Consider the following 17,695-nt stretch of genomic DNA (forward strand, 5'->3'; position numbering starts at 1 on the left):
GCTAATTACTTAAACAGCCTGTTCATTTCCAGCAGAACCTGGCTGGTCAATGCACTCTGCTAATTTCTTTTCCCATTTTTTTCTCCTGACACTGATATCTTCACAAGGTCAACAAGTTCACACAGTGCCAGCCAGCAGGAAGCATCTGGTGTGAACGCGCTGGCCTTTTTGAGCATGTGTCTAACAGCATCTGTATCACACACACACAAATACATGTACACAAATGCAAACAAACACACGCACACAAATACATATACACAAATGCATGCACACAAAAATACATTTATACGCAAAAACAAATACATAACCAAAATGCATGCACACAAAGTACACACAGACATACACAAAAAAAATGCATGCATGCACACACGCATTAATACACATGCACACAGTCATTGCGCTACCACCATTGGCAGACAGGGGGCGACAGAGGTCTTTAATATCAGCCTTGCCAATGAGAATATACAGCGTTTATTGTGATCGACTCCCCACCGGCAGATGCTTTGCTCCTCTCCGCTGTCGACGACTCTCCTCTCATCTGTTTCTCCTGTGGAATAAATGAGCTGTGATCGGTGGACTCCATCACTGTTGCGTCTATTGATGTATAAAACGCTGGTTTAAAATAGGATCGACATTATAGAGGGAAATGGATTTATGAAGGGGTGAGTAACGTTAGAGCCAAAAAAAACGGCATCTCATCTGGACCGCTGGAATAACCATTCGGATACAGGGGTTTTAACGGAAATAAAGGGATTGTTATAATGGACGACGATGACAGGAGATGTTAATTGAAGATTTTTCAGAAAAATATGTGCTCGTGAGATGTTTCCTGTCATCTGTTGTGTTTTGTCGTTTTTTTTTTTTGTAATGATGTGACGGTATGCCTACTAGGTCGCAACAGCTGTGAACGCTTGATTTTTTTTTTACTTGAGCAACAACATCAAGCGCATATTTAACATTTGGTGTTTATTTTTTTCTGGAAAATGCTGATGCTTATAGCTTTAGAGGAGAGTGCATCCAATTGTCTGTCTGAAATGATTTTGGGGTAGCAGCGATTGCCTTTGTTAACCGGTGACACAATGAGATGTGAAGTTGGGAAATGATTGGTTCACGACAGCAGATATTTTTAACTTTGTTATTAGTTTGACGTGTGCTATAAACAAATACATAAAATAAAAACTAAAATAAAGGGAAAACAATATACAGTTATAATAAATGATTAGCATATAACGACCGTACATGTATACACGCGCGCGCACACATAGGCCACTGCATGTATAAATACATAGACACATACATACATAGTTATCTACGTAGTACGTACACACACATGTGCACACATACGTACTGTACACCGTACACATGCAAGCTTATGAACATGCATACATACTGTATATACAAGCATGAAATCACGGCCTATGATGTAATTCATACAGACACAGCAATGTGTGCAGGATTTATGTATTTCGGAGCGCGTTTTGCATTGTATCCTTTCTCTGAATGGTCAAGGTTATGGCTGGAACAGACTCTCATGTGGCACTGCAGAAATTAAATATTTGTTATTTTGATGCCCTTTGCTCACCTTGTAGAGTTTTTGACAAGCTACCTTTTTGTTCTCTGCATTTGTCTGGTGTCTCTTGTTCAAAGGTATTGTTGGGGACACCTAAGGTGATTTTCTGCATGATGTCCAGCATCTGTTGGATGCATCAGTTGCTGTTACTGTAGCTCAATTGGTGAAGCATTGCGTTGGTAGCATTGCACGGTTGATGGGTTTGATAACCAGGGAACACATACTGATACAATGTATAGATTGAACGCACCATAAGTTGCTTTGAATTAAAGCTTCTGCCAAATTAATAAATGTAACATAAATGGAAATTATTGATACATCTATGTTTAATGTGCCAAAGACTGCAATTAAATATTATGAACACATGTTCTTTGATATTTACATAGAATGTGTTTAACTTTATTAAGTACAAAAATGATCCAGAAATGACCAATGTCCATTTACAACCCTAGGATTTGTCCTTTGAATAAAATTATTTTTTTTTGACCTATTTGGAAGGGTCATTAATAATAATATTGAGCTTTGCTCTGATTGGCTCTGCTCGGCTCTGCTCTGCTCTGAGGCTCATGACAGTAGCTCAAATAAGTAAACAAACCTTGTGGGGTGGTTTCCCGGACAGGGCTTAGCTTAAGCCAGGACTAGGCCTTAGTTTAATTAGGAAATATAACTAGTTTTAACAAACATGTCTTACTAAAAACATTACTTTTTAAAAAAAAAGCCAAAGTTCATCCACACGTTGGCTTTGAAAGCTGCAGGTGTTTTTACATTTTCTGCCATTTTCTCACTCCCGCTAACTTTTGAGACATTGGCTGAATGGCCGTATATGACAGACAACTGGACAGTGACAACTACAGCGACACACACAGAGGGATTTTATGTTTTTTTTTAAAATATCGATAGTAGAGATCAAAATACCGATACACTATCAGGGAAAAATGTATCAGGATAGTTGGCTGTATCAATATTTTTGCGCAGCCCTAAACACTAGCATATAACATTAATTAGCATGTAGCGCTAACTCAGCAGTCACAACTTTGTTTTTAGCTTTTAACTACTTTGTAATTAATTTAATGTGTAATTTAATGTTGGGGCGTACATTACGACTGTGACGTCACAGTTTATGTTATGTTGAGATTGGTCTGTTTTCCAGCAGTCTTTTGCGTGCACGAGGTTTACATGAAAATGAGGAAACAAACGCATTTAAGGCTTATGATATGTCATTACCATGTATAGAGCTCTTATTATTCATCTATGCCTAGATAAATACAGTTCTGCATTCTATGGCACCTTTAACACATATGGGTTTCTAACAAAATCCAGTGTCCATTCTCATGAAAACCGCATCCCAAGCCCTTGAAGCCATTTTTTTTGTGCACATATAAGATTAAGGTCAGACCTTACTATAACCATTATTTTAAGAGGATCTAAAACATATTTCCTATAAAATTATTTTAATTTTAAAGATTATCGTTATAAAACAATTATCATTACCGCAACATGATATTACATTAAATATATGCATTTACAAACTCATGTTCCGTAATGAGAACTAAAAAGTTGTCTAGGTACTATGACAAACAAAATTTCAACTTTTATCTGGAGAGAAAAAATAAGAACTGCTTACCTGGTAGCCATCTTGAGCATCACAGTCAATTATGTCCCTTCCAACTATTTTTTTTTGAAAATGTTAGTTCCTTGAGGGCTTAAACAATGATTGAAAATTGTTGCGGAGAATGGGAAAATGTTTCTTGGACGCATTTATATTCCTTATTATTGTCTCTACATTTACCAATGATCACCAAATACCACATGTTTCTTTACTGTAAATGTTTAAAGTTTAACATGCACTGAAGCTTTTTATTTTTTAGATTTTTTAATTATAAATATTTCCATGTCAAAGAACCCAAATCCAGTCATGAACACGTTGCGGTAATGAAAATGTTCACCTTAAATGTGGAAAAAACAACACAATTGGTTTGTATGATGTCATTTGAAATCATGTACATAGTACATGAAGAGATGTTTGTAACTGTATGCTTCTTATTTTTTGCATATACATTTTTTCAAAATGTTTCATAACACCTCATAAGTCTATTTGGCTAGAATCCCCCATATGTCAAACCTTACCTTTTATTTACTGGTTGATTGAAATTTCTTTGTGTTTTTCAGGAGGTGTTGTGGATAAAGATCTCCGCCATTATCTCAACCTACGGTTCCAGAAGGGTTCAGTGGACCACGAGCTTCAGCAGATCATACGAGACAACCTCTACCTCCGGACTGTGCCGTGTGAGTTACCCATTTCCTTTTGGTCACAACTTTGCTCTGTTACCTCTCTATAACCCTGGCCTGGTTCACCCAAAAATGATCATTTTCTCATCCTCATGTTGTTCTAAACCTGAATGAGTTTCTTTGTCTGAAGAACACAAAATAAGATATTTTGATAAATGATGGTAAGAGCACACAGCTGATTGTACCATTGACTTTCATAGTAGGAAAAACAAATATGATGGAATTCAATGTGTGCCATCAACCTTTAAAAAACCTTTCAGGAGAACAGTAAGTAAAGGTAGGTAAACCTAAAATAAGCCTACCTGTAATTTTGCGGAAGTTGTTATTGTTGTGTAGGGGGTTATGGGAAACATGCAGACAAACCCTTCCTCATATGTCTGGGTAATATCACAATGTATGATGCAACCAGATAGAAAGAACCGTTATGGGTTATTTTGTTATGAAACTCTTTTAATTTATTTTTTGAGTCAAAAGTAACTCATTTTGGGTGTAAACCTTACCTCTGGTTATTGGTGAATAATAAAGTTTATGAATAATAGAGTTTCTGAAATAGATATATCAGTTTTGACTTTGGTTTGGAAACAAATATGTTGACAATACAATAAAAGTCTAGTGTATTTGAGCATATATCATGATCTCAGATGTTGGTAAGCAAGTCTTCATTTTTTAAAAACATGTTTAATTCACAAATTGAAGTGCTCAGTGCTCACCCATAAGAAATGTTACAAGCTGGGTACTGATGGATAAACCAATAAAAAATGATTTAGTTACCTTAGTCACAATGATTACTGGGATGAGTCATGTACCTCTGGCGTTTTGTTGCATATGGAGAAAATGAATATGAAGTATTTGTGCAAAACGGTAGTGTGCACTCACTGTTGTGCTCTTTTTGTGCTGAGCTAAGCTGTGGCGTAGTGGTTAGCACATAAAGTGGTTGACATGACATAAACTGTGGAGGTTTGAGGCAGGTTTGCAACATTTGTGTGCCATTTTCTCTCTCTCTCTCTTTCTTATTGATAGTAAAAACCAGGCGTCACTTGTTTAGACAACACTTTGTTTATTTCTTCATTTTTTTCCTAATCTTATCGCATCAAAACAAACGGATGCCAAAAATGATGATGCATATATCAACTCTGTTTCTTCACCCTCCTCACCCTTTCCCTCATTCCTCCTTCCCTCCTCCCCTCTCGCGGTCCTCTCTTCCTCAGCCTAGGGTTTCCAAGGCAACCACCGTTTCCTTTCCAGGCTTTGCCTGCTGATGTTTCCCCCTCCCCCTTCATAGTGGTGCACAAACACATCACAATCACCAACCGGCTGGATAAAATGATGCCTTTGATTTATGTCTATGCAGTGCGGTCGGGAGCGTGTGTTTCGGGAGCTGTTTCTCCCATACCGGGAGTCATTAGTATTACCCAACAGCTTGCTATGAGATGTTTTGGAGGCCGGATTGGAACAGACAAGACAAGAAAGGCAACGTTAAACTGTTCATTTGTCTTGCATATGCTATAGCGGAAGACCGGAGCCGGATCATGGCCCGTGTAACTGAATCTGATAGCTTTGGTTTATTAAAAACATGTCAAATGGAGTTTGATTATAGTTTAACAACACCACAGGGAAGACGAAAGAAAGGGGTGCCGTCACAACAGAATTATTAGAATACACAGAATTGTATCTCTGGAAGAAAATCTTTCTGCGAAAGTTAGTGAAAGTTGTTTTCAGGTTGTTGGGAAATGGCCACATTAAAGCCTTTATGATGGAAGTACCTAGAGGCAGTAGATGTGATGTGATGTGATGTGTTATCTCACTCTCAGCTGGGAAGCAATGCATTGACACAGCAAATGTCTGTCTTGTTTCACAAGTCTCTTTGCAGACACAGTCAATCATTTCACGACTGGGTTTATACAACTGCCCATTTACTATTCACAGCAGGTGTGAATATGTGAAAATCTGACAACATGTAGATAAAGTATGTGTAGATATAAACATCCTGTCTTCTGTCTGTTTGTCTGTCTATCAATCTGTCTGTTTATCGATATGCTTACATGCCTATATGTCTATATCTGTCTGTCTGGCAGTCTTTCTGTCAGTCTATTTGTTTCTGTTTATCTGAATTGATTTTTCTGCCTGTCTGTCTGACTATCAGTCTGTCTTTCTGTCTGTTGCTCTGTCTGTCTGTCTGCTGATCTGTCTGTCCATCTACCAGTCTGCCTGTCTTTCTCTCTGTCTATCAGTCTGTCTGTCTATTAGTCTGTCTGTCTATTAGTCTGTCTGCCTGTCTGTCTGTCTGACTACCAGTCTCTCTGTCTGTCTGTCTTTTGATCTATCTGTCAATCTACCAGTCTGTCTGTCTTTCTCTCTGTCTATCAGTCTGTCTGTCTATTAGTCTGTCTGTCTATTAGTCTGTCTGTCTGTCTGACTACCAGTCTCTCTGTCTGTCTGTCTTTTGATCTATCTGTCAATCTACCAGTCTGTCTGTCTTTCTCTCTGTCGCTCTGTCTGTCTATCAGTCTGTCTGTCTATTAGTCTGTCTGTTTTTCTAGAAGTCTGTCTGTCGCTTTGTCTCTCTATCCATCTATGTGTCTCCGTCTGTCTGCCTGTCTGTCTGACCACCAGTCGCTCTGTCTGTCTGACTATTGATCTAGTTGTCTGTCTGTCTGTCTGTCTGTCTATCCATCTACTGTTTATCAGTCTGCCTGTCTGTCTGACTATCAGTCTGCCTGTCTGACGCTCTGTCTGTCTGTCTATTGATCTTTCTGTCCATCTACCAGTCTTTCTGTCTTTCTCGCTGTCACTCTATCTATCTATCTGTCTGTCCATCTATGTGTCTATCAGTCTGCCTGTTTGTCTGACTATTAGTCTGCTTGTCTGACGCTCTGTCTGTCTGTCTATTGATCTTTCTGCCCATCTACCAGTCTGTCTGTATTTCTCTCTGTCGCTCTATTTGTCTGTCTGTCTATCCATCTACTGTATATCAGTCTGCCTGTCTGACGCTCTGTCTGTCTGTCTATTGATCTTTCTGTCCATCTACCAGTCTTTCTGTCTTTCTCTCTGTCACTCTATCTGTCTGTCTCTCTGTCTGTCTATCCATTTATGTGTCTATCAGTCTGTCTGTCTGACTACCAGTCTCTCTGTCTGTCTGTCTATTGATCTATCTGTCAATCTACCAGTCTGTCTGTCTTTCTCTCTGTCGCTCTGTCTGTCTATCAGTCTGTCTGTCTATTAGTCTGTCTGTTTTTCTAGAAGTCTGTCTGTCGCTCTGTCTCTCTATCCATCTATGTGTCTCCGTCTGTCTGCCTGTCTGTCTGACCACCAGTCGCTCTGTCTGTCTGACTATTGATCTAGTTGTCTGTCTGTCTGTCTGTCTGTCTATCCATCTACTGTCTGACGCTCTGTCTGATCTATCTATTGATCTATCTACTGACTATTGATCAGTGGCGGCTGGTGCTGAAAAAATTTGGGGGGGCGCAAACACACTCAAAATCAAACTTTTACTGTAGTAATGCAGTACTCTTAAAAGCCATATCAGGTGATGAGTATCATTTGGCTACTACTTAGCTAAAATGCTGAAAATGTTACAGTTGAAATCAAACGCACAAAATAAATGTACTATGAATCTGTAATGAACTCATGTCAAGGTAATCATTCACACACACACACACGCACACACACACACACAAACACACACACAAACACACACATACACACACACAGAGGTTGCGAAAGACTTTTTCAATCTCCGTAATTTTTTTGATAAACAGCGTTGTAAAGCGTCCTTCACAGTCAGTTATTATCCATAATTTCATGTTTTAATTATTTTCATTTTCGTTCACATGTCCATTTCTAATCATAAACTTACAAGACGAGCATACAAGTCAAATGTGTTTATTCATTTGTTTAGAGAACAGATAAACGGAGACCGTGCATCACTTTACCCTCACATGAAGCAGATGAATTAATGTTTTTTTCTCACAGTGACAGCGGAGGCAATAAAACACGGAGCTTTATGCTGAACAGGCAAATATGAACAAATCAAATAACAAAATACTACTGCAATTAAAATATCAATAAACATGTAAAAATCTGAATGGAACTAAACTCATCTGAAACCATCTTGTGTAATAAACGCATGAAGGCAGATTAATGCAGACTCTTGTCATTAGATTTTGTATCTTTACCTTGGATAAGCGTCTTGTCGCAGCGCTCCTGTAGTGTTTAATTTCAGCAGCCATGCGCAGACCAATCAGTGTATGACATCAAAATATCGCGAGAATGTTTAGAAACCAGGGCGTCATTTGAGCAACACACTGCCACCAACTGGACATACATAGGAATTACATTCTCAAGTTGAGTTGTATGAGCAATCTGCCAAAATGGCGTTCAGATTTTTCTTTATTCTGCTTCAATTTTCTCCGTCAAAGACTTTTCGTTTAACGCGACCGAACACAAACAAAAAGAGACATTAAAGTTGCCTAATCACAGACTCGTACGTTTATTTTTGCTTTTATAGCACAAGCACATTTTTCCTCACAACAGGGAGTACATACAGTCCATCAGGTCAAAATGCATGGTTCGTGAAGTTTCCTTAAAAACAGTGGTTTTCTCGTGGGTGCTTTTTTAAACTCTACAACACTGTACAACAACAAAACTAACAACAAAGTTGACCAAGCCATGGAATATACCGGATTATATGAGCTCTTGCTCTCATTATGTCCACGCAACACAAGCTCCAATCACAGGAGGTAAAAAACATTAAAAGCAATATTGATTTGTTTACAACATAAGTGGGAGTGTTTGGGGCGCACAGTACTGCGCCCCAGGGCGGATCCGAAACCAGCCACTTAGAGCTCAGCCTCAGGTCACATGTTTTTACCCTTTTTCCTGAACTACATAGACACTCATTAGGGGTGCGCCCCAGACACACAAACATGACACACACACAACGAACTCAGTTTTGATTTTTAATTGTTTTAAATAAATTATAACATGACTAACAGTGAAATAGTACAACTAAATGATTTTATTTTGTATTAATTTGCACTATATATTTAACATGTTAAAGTAGCTTTCCTCTCTGGCCAGCTTTAAGGGGGCGGCGCCCCCTAGTGACCAGCCGCCACTGCTATTGATCTAGTTGTCTGTCTGTCTGTCTGTCTATCTATCTACTGTCTGACGCTCTGTCTGTCGCTCTGTCTGTCTGATCTATCTATCTATCTGTCTGTCTGTCTGTCTATCCATCTATGTGTCTATCAGTCTGCCTGTTTGTCTGACTATTAGTCTGCTTGTCTGACGCTCTGTCTGTCTGTCTATTGATCTTTCTGTCCATCTACCAGTCTGTCTGTCTTTCTCTCTGTCACTCTATCTGTCTTTCTGTCTATCCATATACTGTCTATCAGTCTGCCTGTCTGACGCTCTGTCTGTCTGTCTATTGATCTTTCTGTCCTTCTACCAGTCTTTCTGTCTTTCTCTCTTTCTCTCTGTCACTCCATCCGTCTGTCTGTCTGTCTGTCTATCCATCTTTGTGTCTATCAGTCTGCCTGTCTGTCTGACTATCAGTCTGCTTGTCTATTGATCTTTCTGTCCATCTACCAGTCTTTCTGTCTTTCTCTATTTTGTTCCATCTATCTGTCTGTCTGTCTGTCTGTCTGTCTCTTTCTCTTCCTGTCTATCAGTCTGTCTGTTTATTGATCTATCTGTCTGTCTACCAGTCTTTCTGTGTATCTCTGTCTGTCTGTATGTCTGTCTGTCTATCTTGCTGTTGTTCTTGTCTGTCTATCAATCTGTCTATCTATCTGGCGTGTGTTTCCCAAAAGCATTGTTAGCTAACTATGGTCATAAATTCCACTGAACTCTATTGGCCACGCACCCCTGTCTCCCAGTCTGTCTATATCTGTCTGTCTGTCTGCATGTCTCTCTGTCTGTTAATGTGTCTGTTATTCTGTCTGTCAGTTTTTCGATCTGGCTACATGTCTATCATCCAGTCTGTCTGTCTTTCTGTTTGTTTGTCCATTGGTCTTTCTGTCTGTTAATCTTTCTGTCTGTTTATTTAACTGCCTGTCTATATCTGTCTGTATCGATGTGTCTATCTATCTTCCTGTATAGAATATTCTATCTAAAGCGTATATTTAGTTGAAAATAGGCAAATATTTAATTTAAACTTTTTTGTTTTGAATTCTATTTGAGTGGGCAAAAATATTATTTTATGACATCTCTATCATAGTTCAATTGTAAAACATACATTAAGTTAAGGGCAAGGCATCTCCAGTTTCTCACGACACCCCGTGGCTTGTTATTTAATGCAGTTTATGACAATAGACATCATCCCCCATTCGCACTCTGATTCTTCTGGTATGTCACCATTTCTCTTCTGCATCAGCTGTTATTTCCACCAGCCAAACAGTGACAGTGCAAAGCCATGCTTTAGTTAGACCGTAGGCTGTGGCACTGTCGGATCACGTCGGTCACTTTGACGAGCGGGTGACAGAACGTATTGTGAAGGCCAGTTCTTCCTCACGGCAGACAGAGCTATAGATTGTACAATTAGACTTTCGTTTGTACCCCCCCCCCCCCAGTCTTCCCTATGCAGCCAAATGTACTCGTCATGTCCCGCTGTTGGTAGGCTTCTACTTCCCACTTTACAAAACCATATTAATATCTCTCAGCCATCAGCCAATGATATATAATCACTGCAGACAGTTAGCTGCTTGTGATGGGCGCAGAGAGAAGATGAACAGACATTTGTGGCATTGTTTGGAGGGCATTTTGATGAAAAGTTTTTTAAAAATCCTTACTGCCTTTTTGGTTTTGATTGCATAGCCTTAAAGTTGTTGATATTCCTTTGAGGAATAGTGATGCATAGAGAATGATCTTTCATTGTATGTTTGCATTATGCATGCTGTTGGTTTACTCAGACGGTCTGTCAGCTGGGTAAAATGTGGGCCTGTGTCTCACACGGAGAAACACATCAGAGTGAAAATGGCCTAGTGTTGAGTGATATGCCCCATCCTATCGTCAGCCTGTGAGATCACCGATACACGATAGTATCGAGGGACGGGGGGGGGCAATGGTTGACTAATTTATTTATTTGTTTATTTTTTACTCATTTATGACAAGTCACTTGATTGATGGACAAAAAAGAAGCTGACTTACTCTAAGGGCAACACTGTCATGACTCCAACATTCTTAAAACTGATGCCATTAATCCGAGCGCTTCTTTAAACCAATGTGCTCTGAAATTGCCAGCATGCTGAATTTTGAAAATACAGTGGCGGAAAAATTTCGGAGCCGCGGGTTGTGTTTTTTTTGGCTAGTTTTATAATGTGCAGCGGCCGTGAAAGTGTTAATCTGTAGAGTTGTGAAATTAACGTTCATTATTTTCTTAACGTGCACTATTCCCATATCTGTCAACCCAAGGACCGCTGCAGCATCAGGAAGTCAGTGGAAAAGTGAGTGGAGGGGCGCGTTTTGCTCTTAATATCACCTCAGAAACAAGAAATTACCTTACGTGAGGAGTTATGTCTATACTGAGAGGATATTTACACACCATGTGAACCCATATTTGTATGATCTTTTCAAGTTAAATAAAAAAATGTAAATACAGAGATAGTATTTTAAAAGGGCAGAGTTCATATACGGTCTCAAAATGGCACGGTCGGGTACACCTACAGTAGATGTTCTTAAAATAATCTTAAGTACTAAAGTAGAATTTTGTATATTTGGAACAGAATAGTGGGTGAAAATAGAGCACTTTAACTCTTTTGCCGCCAGCGTTTTTAAAAAAAGTTGCCAGCCAGCGCCAGCGTTTTTCATGATTTTCACAAAAGTTTTATGCCTTCCAGAAAATGTTCTTCTTTAAATATATAAACATATAATATACCAAATTAAAGAACAGACTGCTTTCACACAAAAAAACTGTTTCATCCTACCTTCAGTAGTTCTTTTGTAATCAGCTTTTGAATATGGGAAGGTTTCTGCAAAAACACCACATTTTGAGCAAAAAGCAGAGATAATTCCATTTTTGTGACAGACTTTTCATAGAGATCCCATTCAGAGCGATCTTTAAAACAGACACGGACATGCAGCCCCTTGCCATAGGGCAATACTTCCGGCTTTAAAAAGTTGCAGAAGGGCGCCACCTAGTAGATATTAGCAGTATTGTGGAAAGCCGGAAATACTCGTCATTGGCAGGAAAGCGTTTTCTCTTCGTCAATGGCGGCGAAAGATTTATGTGCATTAAGAACATTTTCATCTGGAAAGTACATTAAAAACAATAGTAAAAGTTTATTTTACAGCCTTTTGTTGTAATCCCGCAGTTTTCAACTGTGATTGGACAAATGTAAAAAATGGGCTAGTTTAAACTTCCAGTTGGGCGGGTTTTAAGATGTCATTGGGCTGGATTTTTTTTTTGACCTGGCAACCGTGCCTGAAGGACGCCAAATGCCAGCTGTTTTTTCAGCTGAGTGCTTTGGTAGCTGTGATACTTCAGCTGTGAGCAGGTTGGTTGTTGTGATAGTTGTCCCGCCCCTCCTCCACTGTGATTGAACGGCCGTGTGGGAACTGACATTGACGAGCGGAGCTTTTCACCCCAAAGTTGAATCTCTTTCAACTATCGACGCTCAGCGCCAAGCGCGGAAAAAACGCCGGTCACGGGCGTAAAAGCTTTGGTGTGCACGCTCCCTTAATGATCAAAAGCCGTAGTACATGAAATAGCTGTGAATATTATCGGCTGTGCGATTCCGAATAGGCCACGTATTATTAGTGTATATCTGCATTTATCGGTGCACTCCTAGTGAACTGGAGTCAAAATGTAATAGGATTATGTACATGTTTACATACATAGCTAATTGTGCGGACACTCACAACAGACCACTGAGTGAAAACTGTGAGGTGTGGTTCATCACACCATGTGCCTTTGATTTCTCTTTTTCATGCATCTTCGAAGCTCCATATTATCATCATACAGGACATTTGAGGGATCTGTTCTTGGATCACTGCCTCCATTTTTAATGTCTGAATGGTTTTAGGTCATCCTTTAAATTTCTGACAACTGGCCTCATTAAAACCATGTCCTTGTGGACGTCAAAGGCAGATTCAGGCGCTAGTGGGAGAGTATGAATGAGTCATCAGAGACTGTAACAGTACATTTAAAAATATTGGTGATTGGGTAAAATCAAAGATATTGGATATGACAAGATTGAGCCTTCTTATTACTATGAATGCAACGTCCTGCCTATAAGTTAAAAGAACCAATCATCAGTCAATAAAGACAGATGAGTCTGTGGGGGAAGAGCTTTATACGGATTCACGTAAGGTGCTTGCCAACCTGTACAGCACATGCACAGTAGCTGAAATTACCTCAGAAATGGGCTGTTTTAGCACAAATTAAGCTTAAGAAGCTAAATTTATGATACAGTTTAAATATTATGTTTAATTGTGATTTAACATGTGATTTTAGAGATATCTGTTTATCCCCATTAATCTTGCATGACTGAAATAAAATGGCTGCCTATTGGCATGACTTCCCTTCAGGTCAAAATATTGACAAATCGACAAACCGTTGAGTTTAAATTAACCTACGCTGGGTTGAGTCAAATATGGACATTTTCTAGATTAATTTAAACCAATGGTTGCGTTTGTTCATGTTTTACCCAGCCTAACGTTAAAACAGCCCAGAATTTTTAAAGTGTAGATAGCAAATCTGTTTGGGCCTTGAGCTCCGTTATTTGTTTGAGGTTCTTCTTTGCTTAATGGACCAAACCACACAAAACAACAGCAGACTTTTAGGCAAACAGCTGTGGATCATTGATTGCTTCTTGAAGCTGCTGTTTTCATACATAGAAAATAATAAGCCTGGGTAGAAGAGCAGCAGATTGTTGAGATATTATCACATAACGCATTTGGAAAGCTTGTCTTTGGCTTGGCCATACCCATTTGAAACACATGGAGAAGACATTAGAGGACACTCATGGAAATGCTGTTGTCAATTTTCGTAAAATCCTTTCTCCGCAGGAATATATTTCATCCGACATAGTTTCCTGATGATAACACTTTAAAAGCAAAGTTTTGTTGTATGTAGAAGATTTTTAAAATATTTTTTATACATTTTTTATTACAGCCAAATATGCAGATCAGCATGTTCAGCCTTGGGCTTTGCATTTTTTGTTTTTGTTTGAAGTGATGCATCACATATGCATGCCTGTGAACTCCAAAGGAGGCAAAACTAGATTTTATAAAGCAGGCCACAACTGTAAAAATGTACTATAACTTTTAAGGTTATTCTGAGGACTTTTAAGTGTGCAAAACTCAACTCCCAAGTCACCTAAAAAAAGGCAATTTCACTTTAAGTAGCTCATCTCCACAGCCTTTGCTGGAACATATTCCCAATATACCAGAGATCTTGTGTGGTTATGTCATATTGATTATTCTGTTTGTGCTTGAGCTTATTTAACCTGCTGTGCTAAAAAATGGATGACGGGCGCATCGTAAGCCCTCTCTGCAGCTGTTGCGCGTTACTGCGCCGGCTTTTGCAGATCTGCTTTGATGTGCTCACGGGCTCCAGCTGTTTGATTGACGCTCAGGGTTAGCATCGCTAATCCTCTGTTGTAGCTATTGTAACAGAGTGTCGCTAATGTGCAAGGTCCTTTGCAAGCTGGCCAATCAATTGAGTGAATTTTAGCTGGAGTTTTTTATCTGGACACTGGAATATCACTTGAGCCCTTTTCACACAGAAATTCCGTAAAATACACGTAAAATTCATCCTGGATTTTTCCGTAATAGTTAGATTTTTTTTCATTTACACTGCCAAGTTTACCCGGCATGTGACGGTCCCGGAAAGACACGCGACCTATTGAAAGTCCCGCCCTCTCTTCTACGCAGCGTCTGAAGTTTGCATATTATATATTATTTCTCTCTCCAGAAACAACTCGCGTGCATTTTTGTTTATGATAAGACTACAAAGGAGCGCGTGAACGCACAGTTCTATGCTGGTCAATGATCTCAGCTTCAGAGTGGATATTGAACCAACTTCATGTTGCCATGACACGCGCGTCCTCACTACGGCACGTGCGTCATTGTTTATGCGTCTCATTTATCATTTCCTGATAACTGCTTCAATCTAGTTTGCAACATTTCTCGTGGTGAATTTTTATATGCATGTTATCTCTCGTTGTAAGGAGCTGAACCATAACTTGTGTTGTGATGATGACGCGTGCGTCCTCACTTCGACACGCCATTTAGGGCATTCTTGCGGCTTCTTGTTCACACAGTGTATCTTACTAGGTCCTCTTTCCGGCAATGATCCCAGAAGATTAACGGAACGAGTTTTTCTTCACACAGACGCTTGTCTGGCAATTTTACGGGTATTTTCTGGGACCAGAGGTCTGTGTAAATGGGGTTTTGGATATCCGAACCCTCCTACTTCTTTTCTGGAGTTTGTTGAATTTTGTTTTTAAACTCTTTGCTTACTTTCACATCTCCCCTTTTTTAGCTTCTGGCAAAAGTCGATTACATAACATACATGGGGTGCGCGGATGACTCACGGTTTAGATACTGAGAGTGTTATTACATTCGCTCTGCATATGGGTGTAATCAGGGTAATGAGAGCGATGGATTATTATTCCCCCCGTTCTCACAGATGTCAAAAATACCGATTACAGCATCTTTACTTTAGTATTGGTAATACATTGTATGAACACAACTGCTGTTTTAAAGGGATAGTCAAAGGAACAGTATGTCAGAAATGTATATCAATGAATCATAAAATGGCCCTGATATGTCACTAGACATTAAGAAATCATTTTAATTTCAAATACTTATATCACTGACAACAGTTGTCTGGCCAGGATATTGTCATTTAAAAAGTGGAGTTGCAGCCCTCAACTGATGTTTATGTTGTCATTTTGTGTATTGGCCACCAGTTGTGTAATTGCAGTACCAGTTTTAGCCACAAGTTTTGTGATTGCAATACCAGTTTTGGCCATAATCCTACATACTGTTCCTTTAACCCAAAAATGTAATTTCTGTCATCATTTACTCAGCCTCAAGTTGTTTTAAAACTGTATGAGTTTCTTTATTCTGTTGAACACAAAACAGGATATTTTGATTAATGCCAGCATTTTTTATTATTTTTACAATTTTTTTTATAAATTTCTGTATAGTCCTAACCATATTTGCCTAGAAAATCGCAGCTTTTAATTTTCCGTCAGTCTTAGTACATGATGTAACTACATAAGAGGCAAGTATTAAATAGGAAAAATATTGAAACTCTTTGGTTCTTTTTTTGCCCGATGCTAATGGTCTAATCAGATTCAATGGATTGTGCTAAGCTATGCTAAAAGTGCTAGCGCCGGACCCGGAGATCAGCTGAATGGATTTCAAAACTGTAAGAATCAAATGTTTAACTCTAGGGGAGATAGAAAATGAGCATATTTTCAAAAAAGTGGAATGTCACTTTAACGTCTTTCAGAAAATGTTCTTCTTTAACTCTTTCGCCGCCATTGACGAGTTATCATGTCAATTAAGAGAAAACGCTTCCCTGCCAATAACGAGAATTTCCAGCTTTCCGCAATACCGCTATTATACCTTCTGCAACTTTTTAAACCCTGAAGTATTGCCCTATGGCAAGAGTTAAACATACAGTTGATGGGATCCATTAACTTTGACTAGTACTGTCAATAACATACAGAATTTTATCGGGGAAAAAAATATTTAAATTGGCTGTTGTCCAAGTAGCGATCAGAAACAATAGATTTTGTGCAAGGATCATGTTTCAGGATTTTCAAAATTTATCTTGGCTTGCCACATTGGGGCCAAAATCCTACAGTATGCACCTAGCTATAGCCATACACAAATATGCAGTGAAACTTGTTGCAGGGCTCGCATGCGACCTAATTTCTCAATGGTGCGACTTAAAAAAAAAATCTCAGCCCGCTTCACTTCGATAGTATTCTTTTTTTCCTAAGTGAATGGGGCTCATGAATAGTTTGGTTACAAATGTTCCTCAAAAAAATATTCAGTTATGTTCAGCAGAACAAAGACATTTATACAGGTTTGTAACAACATGAGAGTGAGTAAATTATGACAGAATTTTCATATTTGGGTGAACTATAAATGCGATGCGGTCAAAAATTTGGGTGCACCTAACTTTTAGGCGCACCAGTGCAAAAAGTTAGTGTAGAGCCCTGTGTTGTTATTGTGTTTTTGACAGTTTGTTGAGACTTAGTTGTTATCTAGTAATTAGAAGACTTTTGTCTACGGTCTCATTGTAGAATCATAATGAAATTGTGAAAATTCATTGGTACTGACTGCCGAAACTCTGGTTTTGTGAGAACAGTAGATGCAATGTCTTAAAAAACTTAGGCAGTTTTATCAGAGCTCAAGCAAGTTCTTCTCCATGCGAACACAGCTTTTCCATTTGAGTGTGCGTGGCGGGTTGAGCCGGCTTACGGCTGTGCCGGGTGACAGAATGAAACTTTAAATGGCCTTTCAATCCACCAATGACTCTCTCCTTCTCTCTCATCGCTCTGTTTGCCCCTCTCTCTCCTTCTCTTTTCCTCTCCCAGCCACGTCCTCTTCCGACGTCGACCTGATGGATGAGTCCCTTCATCCTTTATGGCAGGCAGGCAGTATACTACGTTAGTGATGGGGCTCTGTAATATAGCCAATAGACACTGGTGCTGGATCTGGTCAGTTGAAACATAAATCAGAATGAAGGCTTTGAGTGTCAGGATTATTTACGCTTTCTTTAAACATATGCAAAATCGAGACTATGAATACTCATGAATAACAGTTAAAATGCACGAAGTTGTTGTAATGTCTGCTTTATCAGGATATGCTGATGTC

General features: G+C 39.1%; 1 protein-coding gene across 5 annotated transcripts in view; it reads left to right on the forward strand.

Annotated features, from left to right (window-relative positions):
- Nucleotides 1-17,695, forward strand: part of magi2b (membrane associated guanylate kinase, WW and PDZ domain containing 2b) — a 94,026-nt gene that overhangs the window by 13,412 nt on the left and 62,919 nt on the right. For 4 of the 5 annotated variants that reach the window (XM_065291930.2, XM_065291929.2, XM_065291931.2 and 1 more), the window contains exon 2: nt 3,740-3,856. In XM_065291930.2, coding sequence (XP_065148002.1) covers nt 3,740-3,856 — 117 coding nt within the window. Of the gene's footprint in view, nt 1-507; nt 663-3,739; nt 3,857-17,695 lie in introns of those variants that run through there. The other variant, XM_065291933.1, reaches the window with a different exon arrangement.

Source organism: Paramisgurnus dabryanus, chromosome 23, assembly GCF_030506205.2.
Source record: "Paramisgurnus dabryanus chromosome 23, PD_genome_1.1, whole genome shotgun sequence".
Classification (NCBI taxonomy): Eukaryota; Metazoa; Chordata; class Actinopteri; order Cypriniformes; family Cobitidae; genus Paramisgurnus; species Paramisgurnus dabryanus.